Raw genomic sequence first — 10,736 nt, 5'->3', positions numbered from 1 at the left:
TGGTTATTATTGGTTGATTGATCATTTTAAATATCATTTCTAAAAGTTTTATTTGGTTCTTTAAAAAAATGTGTTTAGTAAATTTTAGTCTTATTCCTATTCTTAAATTCCTCTTTTATGTGTTTAAACATATTAACCATAATTATTTTTATATTTTCTGTATATGATACAAATTTGTATGTCTGATTCTGCTCTCCCTTGTTTTTACTGTTTTGCTCATTGTGTCCGTTTCTTTTTGTGTTTTCTGAACATTCTGTTTACTATTGAATTATATTTTCAGCTTCACAAAAAATTTTGAGGCCTGGTTTGAAGGTGCACATCTTCAAAAAGATTTGCATTTACATATGTCAATCTCCTTGGTAACCACATTAAAATAAATATTGTCTTGAGGGTTTTGGACTTCATAGTTACGGTAAATTGGTGCTGCAAATCCATATGAAGGTTTGCTTAGTGTGACAAATTCTCAGGGAAATTGATTTTCTACCTCCACCTAACACTAAAGTTAATATAGACACATTTCCTTTCTTTTCCTTTTGTGGTAAAAATGCAGTTTTATCTCTCCTGCACACTAAGCTTATAGTGCACTTCAGAGGTATTAAGGACTGAATGCCTGTGTCCCCCCAAAATTCATATGCTGAAACCCTTCCTTCTAACGTGATGTGATGGTATTAGGAGTCCCTTGTATACAAAACTGCAGGCAAGGTAAGTTCACCCATATAACCTTTTTGAGATTTTTAAAAATCATAAGCTATAATGATTCTGTAAAGATGTAACATATGGTCTGCCTATCTGAGGTACTCTCCACTTTAGGCTTTTTGATAAATTATTAACAAAATAATAATGCCACAGTCTTCAGAAAAGCAGATAATAATTGCAAATAAGAATACAATTCAAAGAGAGAGTAATGAAAAAGAATAATTGTATTAGAGGGGGATTAAATGTCTCCTGTGAAATAATATATAGTTTGTGTAGACAATTTAATTTAAGAATGATTGGTTTGCCAGGGTTCTATTTTCCTTTCTTTTTGCTAAAGCAATTTCAGATGAATACTTCCAATGACTTCCTTCCTGTGCCTAATTTATGATATGTATCCACTTGCCAGGTCTTTAGGCTTGAAATCTAGGATTTTAATCCTGTGTCATTTTTTTCCCTCCAAACTTGCCCCTCATCCATATATCCTACATCAGTAAATGACACCACTACTTGCCAGAAACCTAGAAGTCACCCTTGAATCTTTATCCTCTATCATACTCACATCCATTTTGCCACAAATTCTATCAGTTCAACTTCTTCAATGTCTCTGGAAGCCACTGGGTTTTTCCCATTCCTATTCTCTTTATTGGTTTACACAACTGGTCTCTCTGCCTCCATTCTCGCACCCTTCCACTAATTCATCAGGATAATTAATTTTTTCTGTTAAGCAAGTAAAAAAACTTAGTGGGCTCTTGAATAAACACGGTAACATATTAGTATTTTCAACATTGATTTAATCTCCAGAGTAGCTTTCACGCTGTTTAAGAGCACAGATGCTGGTTTTTTTTAAGTCAAATAAACAACCCCGCTAACTTAGTCTCACAAGAGAACTGACAGCAATGAAGGCCATGTCTGTCTCACTTAAGACAGATATGTGATTCAAGTTTTAAATTGAATGGTCTCTTAATAACAAAAAGTGATAGGTGATTTATGTTTAGAGGTCTGTAATAGGGAAAGGAGATAGGATTTGGCAGAACTGGGTAGCAGTGATTAGAAAACAGTCATTTCATGATTTATATCCTCCAGAGTTAATGCTATGTAACAAATTGATCACATTAGTTCAAAAGGGAGAGAAAAGAGGCTATGTGGAGGAAGTTTAAGGAAAATGTGTTCAAATATGATATGGACTTTAAAATCATGAGCATATAAGGCAATGATTAAAAAAAAGGAAAAAGTGAAAAAGAGGCAGCGTGGTTCAGTGCCTAAGAACAAAGACACTATGGCCAGACTCCTTGGGTTCAAATCCAGGATCACAGCTTCTTAGACATGTGACCCTGGACAAGAAACTTAAACTCTCTGTTCCTTTATTCCCTGATTTTAAAAATTGGTAAATCAGTAGTGCCTACTTCATAGAGGTGTTGTGAAAATTTATTTAATGGATATATGTATGCACTGGCCTATACCAACAATTATACAAGTATGAAGCATCTTTTCTTAAATAAAATTCTCTCAAAAAGTCTTTACTATTCCTTGTGTGCCAGATTCTGTTTTAGTTATTGCAGATTGGTTTGACTATTCATGGTTACTTGAGATTCCATATGAATTTTAGGATGGCTTTTGGTATTTCTGCAAAAGATGTCACTGAGATATGAAGGTAGTTAATGCCACTGAACTTTACACTGAAAAAGTTAAGATGGTAAATTTTTTGTTATGTGTATTTCATCACAATAAAAACATGTGCCATTGAGGGAAAAAATAAAGATGTCCATGTTCTAATCCCTGGAACCTATGAATGCAACTGCTATGGTCTGAATATTTGTGCCCCACCCCCCAAATCCATACCTTGAAATTCTAACCCCCAAGGTTATGGTGTTAGAAGGTGAGGCCTTTTTAGAGGTGATGTGATCATGAGGGCTCTACCCTCATGAGTGTGATTAGTGCCCTTAAGCTAGCTAGTCCCTTCCACTATGTAGGGACACAGCAAAAAGGTGCCCTCAGACACCAAATCTGTCAACACCTTGATCTTGGACTTCCCAGCCTCCACAACAGTGAGAAATAAATTTCTGTGGTTTATAAGGCACCCATATAGAACTTTGTTATAGCAGCCTGTACAAACTAAGATAGCTACCTTCTATGGCACATTTAAAAAAAAAGACTGCAGGTGTTAAGGATCTTGAAAATGGAGAGATTATCCTGGATCATGCAGGTGGTCCCAGCCTCCACAACAGTGAGAAATAAATTTCTGTGGTTTATAAGGCACCCATATAGAACTCTGTTATAGCAGCCTGTACAAACTAAGATAGCTACCTTCTATGGCACATTTAAAAAAAAAGACTGCAGGTGTCTTGAAAATGGAGAGATTATCCTGGATCATGCAGGTGGGCCCTAAATGCAATCACGTTTATCCTTATAAGGAGAAAGAGAGAGATTTGAACACATAAAAAGAGGAGAAGGTAATGAAACCATGGAAGCAGATATTGGAGTGATATGGCCACAAGCAAAGGATGCTGGCAGCCACCAGAGAGGCAAGGAATAGATGTTCCTCTAGAGTCTCCAGAGATAGTGTGGTTCTGCAGAAACTTTGATTTTTTGGTCCAATGAAACTGATTTAGGATATCTGACCTTCAGACCCTTAAAAGAATACATTTTTGTTCTTTTAAGTAACCAAGTTTGTGGTAACTGTTACAGCAGCCATAGGATACTAATACAGTAACATTTACTGTAGTGGGGGAAACTAAGGGAGGAATAGGTTTCAGCATGGGGTGGAAATCAAATTTTTGATTTGGACTTATTTCTGAGGTGCCTATGAGACATTTGATAATTTACATTAAATAAACTTGTAAAGCAATACAATAGAGCTGGATATGATTCCCTAGGGAGAAAAATACGATTCCTTACTTTCCCCAGAAAAGAGAGCAGATCCCAGGCCTGAGTCCTACAGTATGGGAACATTTGAAGACCATGAAAAGTTTGAGAACCCAACAAATGAGACCACTCAGTAAGGGGCATTCAGTGAGGTAGGGGAGGTCACAGGCTTAGAAGCCAAAAGAAGAAAGCATTTAATGAGCTAAGGAGAGGTCAACAGTTTTAAATGCTATTTACAGGTCAAGTAACACATTACCATTGGTTTTGTCAACATGGAGGGCAGTTGCTGACTTCAAAAAGGACAGTTACAAAGAGGGAGACAGGAAACAAGACTGAATTGGTTGAAAGACCGGGAAATAAGAGATCAGTGACAGCATAGAGATGTCCCATCTGTAAAACTGGCTGGTTTATTTAGTCACATAAATCAGGCTACCCAAACTCACAGTACAATCTGAAATTTTGTAGAACCGAGAAAATTCCATTTAAGCCATCTATATCCCTTTCTAGTTTAGAAAAAAGAAAACACATATCCAAGTGTAATAGCCAGTTGTCTGCTATTGAATGAATACTGTATTTAAATTGTATGGATTATGCCCCATGTCTCCAAAAACTGGGTGTTAGAATTTTAATCTAAATTTGAAAATCTGGGGGAAAGCAGCAGCACCAGATTCAAGATGGCAGCCAGCAGGAGGCTGATGGAGGAGCTTGAAGAAATCCACGAATGTGGAATGAAAAACTTCCGTAACATCCAGGTTGATGGAGCTAATTTATTGACTTGGCAAGGGCTTATTGTTCCTGACAACCCTCCATATGATAAGGGGGCCTTCAGAATCTAAATCAACTTTCCAGCAGAATACCCATTCAAACCACTGAAGAGCACATTTAAAACAAAGATCTATCATCCAAATGTTGATGAAAAGGGGCAGGTCTGTCTGCCAGTAATTAGTGCTGAAAACTGGAAGCCAGCAGCCAAAACCGACCAAGTAATCCAGTCCCTTATAGCACTAGTGAATGATCCCCAGCTCAAGCACCCCCTTCGGGCTGACCTAGCTGAAGAATACTTTAAAGACCGTAAAAAATTCTGTAAGAATGCTAAAGAGTTTAAAAAGAAATATGGGGAAAAGTGCCCTGTGGATTAAAATCTGCCACAATCAATTCCAGCAAGTGTGAGCAGAGACCGCAAGCGGTGCATTCAGACACTCCATAAAGCAGGACTCTGGAAAATTAACAGGTGCCACTGCATGGCACTCACTTCTGGCAGTTACTACCTTTCTACAGTGTTCTTAATCAAAAGTAGTTTCAGTAACCTGTAAAGAAAGGATTAACAACTTAAAATGTTCTGCTTTCTTTATTTTAAAAATCACTGCTTCAATCAAGTTCTTAATCAAAAGTAGTTTCAGTAACCTGTAAAGAAAGGATTAACAACTTAAAATGTTCTAGTTCTGCTTTATTTTAAAAATCACTGCTTCAATAAAAAAAAATAAATGAATAAATTTGAAAATCTGGGATGATCTACTTACACTTAAAAGACACTTAAAAGCCATAGTAGGTAAAGTAGATCAAACTTACATATTGGTAATAACAAACTAATGAGTGCGTCAAATGATAAAGAATTTCTTTACTGTTACTTTTCCTCAAATTTTCCTATTCCTAGAAAGCAAACGCGAATAAAATTTAAAAAATTCAATCTGAATGTAGACTATTTTCAATATTGCAGAGTAGAAACATTCACATAAGATAGGTGATTGTTTTCCATGTACAAAAGGTTTCCCTATTGGGACATTATTGCTCATTTGAGAAAGAATAATGAGAACATTATTTTTGTTAAGAAAAAAAAGGCTTCATAGCTTTTTATAAAGTTGATGTAAACACAATGATTAAACTATAGAACAATATTTAGTCTTCTGCCTGACTTAATCATATTAGATCCTTCTATCTGTGGATGCCATGACTACCAAATTTCATTTCACATAGCTAGATTAGATTGAATCTTGATTACAAGTGTATTTTGATAATTAGTGTTTTCCTTCATGTATTTAAAAAATTATTAAATTGACCTAGTTAACTGATACAGTCCTTTCCACAAGAAATACTTAAAAATTTAAATATACTCTTTTCAAAGGTGAGTTTTTCTGAAATAAGGCAAGAGAGAGAACCCTTTTCCATTAAAAGGTCAAGTCCTTTTAGTACACAAGAAAAGTTTTAAAATCCCACAAGATTTCCTAATTCTAAAACAATCATTATACATATACACACATAAGCATTTATACATGCAATTAATATGTATATGTATGCAAGTGTATATGTGAAATAAATATATTTATAAAACATTATATATGCACGCACATATATATATGAAATAAAACATATCCAAATCATTCAATGAGGGTTGTTATGTATATGTATGCAAGTGTATATGTGAAATAAATATATTTATAAAACATTATATATGCACACACATATATATATGAAATAAAACATATCCAAATCATTCAATGAGGGTTGTTTTTTTTTTTAGCATGGACTAACATGTGGAAATAATTTATAATCCCCCAAAACAAATAGACAACCAGATTGCTTTTGCTCTTGAGAAGTCCCTGGGGAGAGGAGGAAAGAAATTCCTACTTGATATAACAAGAGGTGCTTCCTGGGAAGTTCAAACATGAAACTAGAAACAGATTGACTCCCTTGTCATCACAGAACTCGCAGGGCAGGGAGCTGGGCTTGTACTTGGATCATCTCGTGTCTGTAACACAGGTTACCTAAATAACTATGTGCTGGCTTTTCCTCCACAACTCTGATTCTTCTTGCTCCAGCAGGTATCACCAGCACTTCTATGTAACCTGTAAGAGTCAATAAAACATGCAATCAACCTGAGTTCTTGCAAAATCTCTTTTCTTTATTGACTTGCCTTCCTCCCTCCCCCTTTGGTTTTGGTTATTGCTATATTTCTATACCTAAGTAAAGAAAACATTTATGTTTAAAGGCTGCCATGATTTCAAGTGAAGAAGTTTCTTGGAAAGATGCTGTATCTACAGCACTACCGAGGACAAATAGGCAATTGTATTTTATGTACAAAAGCTTACTGATAACCTTATGAATTGTGAGGAAAGAAAAAGCCCAATGGGACAGCCTGCTTAGAAACACAGTGGATTTTGGAACAGAGCAAATCACCTCAGATTTTGCTCTGGGAACTCCTTTAAGTTAGAAAGTGTGGGGAAGAAGGAAATAGCTGGAGAAAATACAACTGGTCTGGACCATTGGCCTGGAGTATTTGAGTACAGGACAACACAGACTGAGCAGATTAACAAAGGATTTTGAAACTGGAGCTGGAGACAAGTAAGCGTAAGGCTACCCCAAACAATCTAGTGCCACCTCTGAAGACCTAAGACAGCTAGATAAAAAACACAATTAGGTGTTTCTCAGGAAAGGTTTTTTCAGTAGAGGTTAACAATGTAATGTTTGAAGTGAAATAAAATAAGATGAAGCAGGATAATAAGAGAGAATGTGCAAAAAAGTTAGAATCAAGATTTCACTTAGGGGAGAACAGAGAGAGAACAAATGCCTACGCTTGGCTGAAAAGTTATGATTTTAAATTATACCAAAATAATACTTAATATTCTTCTTGGTATTTCTGTGTAGATCCATGTATCTGATAAAAGCATAATTTCAAAGCTTTAGGAAAGGCACAAGAGTGAATTCAAATGTTGTCTCCTGTTTATTAATTATTCAAATTTCTTAAAATGTTTATAGTTATTTGGCATATACCAAAAGGTAGCAAATACCCCACCTTGTGGCAGTGGCTGGAATTAGAGGCATGTGCCTTTAGAATCATCATTTCAAGAACACTGCTTATTTAATTAACCACTGACTTGCACATTGTCAGTAACAGCAAACCATTTTCAGTAACACCAAACATAAAAGCACTATGATTTTGTTGCATGAACAAAACAGGCGGCAATGAAAATAGACACAAATGCTCAGTGACTATTTGTACACAGAAGTAAGGTAAGATGGTCTCCGCCTTCAGTGAGCTTATAATTGAATTGGAAAGACAAGGCATAAATACCTTATATGAGTTAAATAAAGCTATAAAAATCATGTTAAAAAGATAATATGCAAGATGATATGGTTAATTCCATGCTAGAGAATAAAAACCAGGGCTGCTTAAGCTACCCCCTTCTATGATCTCACCACCACTAAAAGGTTCACTGCTATTTTTATTCACAGAGGTGCGATTTTTTTTCCCTTTTAAATGGTTATATACTCACATTTGAGAAACACTAACATCAGGCAGAATCACTATGATTCAGAAGACAGAATAATTCTAATAGGTAAAGGAGAGCTTCACAAAGATGTAAATAGATGAACTTTCTTTGGAGAATGAATAAGATTCTGATATCTCTCTCTCTATATATATTGATATATATATCTATGTATATATATAAATAGATATGTGTATATATGTGTGTAAATATATATACATGTATATATATGTGTGTGTGTGTAAATATACAGGATGAATTCACTATATGTAAAGAATAGTAAGGGAAAAGAGGTATTTTTGCACAAAGATGTAAATAGATGAACTTTCTTTGGAGAATGAATAAGATTCTGATATCTCTCTCTATATATATATTGATATATATATCTATGTATATATATAAATAGATATGTGTATATATGTGTGTAAATATATATACATGTATATATATGTGTGTGTATGTAAATATACAGGATGAATTCACTATATGTAAAGAATAGTAAGGGAAAAGAGGTATTTTTAGTAGTAGTTGGAGAAAATAGTTGTGATGAAATAAGATGTAAGAAGGTGGTTCTATTAAAGAAAGTTTAAATGCACTCCCAGTAAAATGAATTTATAAATTTGAAACTACTGAACATTCTATAGCAAGAATATTGGTAACACAAGCCTGGTTTGGAGAGGCTTTGTCTAACAGCAATACGCAGGATGAACAGAGACACAGCTGTGCATAACAGCACCATGAGGCTAAAGGTGAGGTCCAGAAGTGGCAGCAGCTAAGTTAAAAAATCCAGAAGGCACTGCGAAGAAAGAAACTTCTGAACTTGGCAACTGATAGAAAATAAACATTGAATATATTGCTTTATTATTACTTATATGAGAATGGGGCCATCATTTACAGGAACTTGGAATCATCTAGTTTTAGTAATAATTTGGTAAGTTCGGCTTTGTAATTTATATTTAAATTTAAATTCATGTAATTTAAATTTATGTTTGCACATAGTGAAAATATCAAGTAAGAGCTCTGGAACATCTGGCACTCTAGAGAAAAGTCAGGCTATTTATGTACCCTTGTCAGGCATCCTTGCAGAAACAGTAATTTAAACCATGGGAGTAAGTGAAGAAAATTGAGAGAGAAGATAATTCAAGGACTCAACCTTGGTGACAGTCATAGTTTTTTAACAGAGATAGAAAATAAGTCAGAAAACAAGACATAAAAGGATTAATCATGAAAAGGAGGAGATCTGGTTTGTTTTGGTGTAGTGGTATCCTGTGCGTAAGAATATCTCAAGAAGAGCTGCTGGTCAACTGTGTCAAAATCTGTGGAGACATCAAGGAGAAAAGTGACTAAGAACAGGCCATTGGATGTCACAATCAGAGGACATTGTTAATCTTTGAGCAAATAAATTTGGTAAAGTGCTTGGAGAAAATTTTAAATTTCAGGATGTTAAAAAAGAAGAGTAGACAGAACAAAGCAAAGATGTATAAATTCCTGTTTGAGTTTAGAGGTACACTCAAAGGGATGTTGTACCTCTGAGTAATACAAGCAATAGTTATATCTAAGTTTATGGTTACATGTAGAGCACCTATCTATTACTGAGTTGAAAAGGTTTACAGGACAGGTGAGTTAGACTGATTTTAAAGAAGACAGAGATGAAGAAAAATGTAAAGCAAAGGCATAGGAAGAGAGAAAGCCAGTGACTTGGAGATTAGATTTTTTTAGTAAATAAGCCAACTGGCACAATTTGAGAATGCACATTTTTTAAAGGACTGGATATAAGAGTTGACTTCCTGACTTAGAAGTTGGAACATGAAGCCAGTGATGTCAATGTCATAAATTTGATCCTTGTGGTGAACAGTTTGTTTTGCATACAGTAACATCCTATTTTAAAAACAGTAATCTCATTCTTAACCTGCCATCTTACAGTGCTTCATGGTAGTAACAACAAAATACCACCATTTTCATGGTAGTAATAATGAAGTAATACATGCCCTATTTTGAGCAACTGATATGTGCTAATCACTATCATGGTTACTTTACATAAATTATAAATTTAAGTCATAATGACAACATCAAAGGTAGATATTGAATTTCTCATTTAATAGTTCAGAAAGTAAATACGGAAAAAGAATATGCTTTTCAACAGTGCACTGTCAGTAATGAGCTGACCCAAGCTTTGAACTCGGATCTGTCTCATTCCACCATTCACTTCCTGCTATGACCCACTGCTACTATTTCATAGAGAATCGTTGACACTACGGCTCTCCCATTATAACCAAGCAAATAAAAACTCTATGATCATGTCTTCCTCATAAAGGATAGTATCTTTATCTTCTTACACTAAGAATAACACATTTTATGCCCATTTTCTTCTTAGCATGTACTGATAACTACATGGTTCTGCAACTGGCCAAATACACAATTACCTCTCTTCCCTTTAAAAATTATCACTTGGCTATGTAAGTTACAATGAAAGACATGATAATGTACTAAGAAAAAAACAAAACAAAATAATATGCTTCTTAAGTTATTTTTTTAGCTCCAACCAAACTGACTTGCAAACTCTAAATAGAGCACAGGGACTGAAAATATCCACATGTCTGCATATGTGGTACTCACACAACATATGCAGTGTGCACGGCCAACTGGACAAAATAAGGCTGCAAGTCCTTCTGTAAATTCCAGGAAGTCCATATACTATAGGGATAAAATTGTCTCAAGAGAAATAAACGCAATATTCCTAGTGTAGCAAGTAGCTGGAGCCCGTGATAGAATTAAGGACTCATACAGATTTTTTTTTTTTTGTCTTTTTGTCTTTTTCCGTGTCTGGCAACGGATCGCAACCCTCAGTGTTGCCCCCGTACCGGACCGGGGACCGGCAACGGGATCGCAACCCTCGGTGTTGCTCCCACGCCT

General features: G+C 35.2%; 1 protein-coding gene and 1 pseudogene across 1 annotated transcript in view; one reads left to right on the top strand and one right to left on the bottom strand.

The window, feature by feature from the left end:
• Positions 1-10,736, bottom strand: part of ADAMTS19 (ADAM metallopeptidase with thrombospondin type 1 motif, 19) — a gene marked incomplete at its 5' end in the record, with an annotated part of 206,929 nt that overhangs the window by 12,650 nt on the left and 183,543 nt on the right. The window contains one exon of the mRNA XM_008585687.1: positions 6,321-6,401. Within this exon, the coding sequence (XP_008583909.1) occupies positions 6,321-6,401 (81 nt within the window). The remainder of the gene's footprint in view (positions 1-6,320; positions 6,402-10,736) is intronic.
• On the top strand, positions 4,233-4,697 carry LOC103601303 (annotated as a pseudogene).

This window comes from Galeopterus variegatus, unplaced genomic scaffold, assembly GCF_000696425.1.
Source record: "Galeopterus variegatus unplaced genomic scaffold, G_variegatus-3.0.2 Scaffold3671, whole genome shotgun sequence".
NCBI lineage: Eukaryota > Metazoa > Chordata > Mammalia > Dermoptera > Cynocephalidae > Galeopterus > Galeopterus variegatus.
Note: the sequence above shows the minus strand (reverse complement) of the source record. Positions and strands in the feature narration are given on the sequence as shown.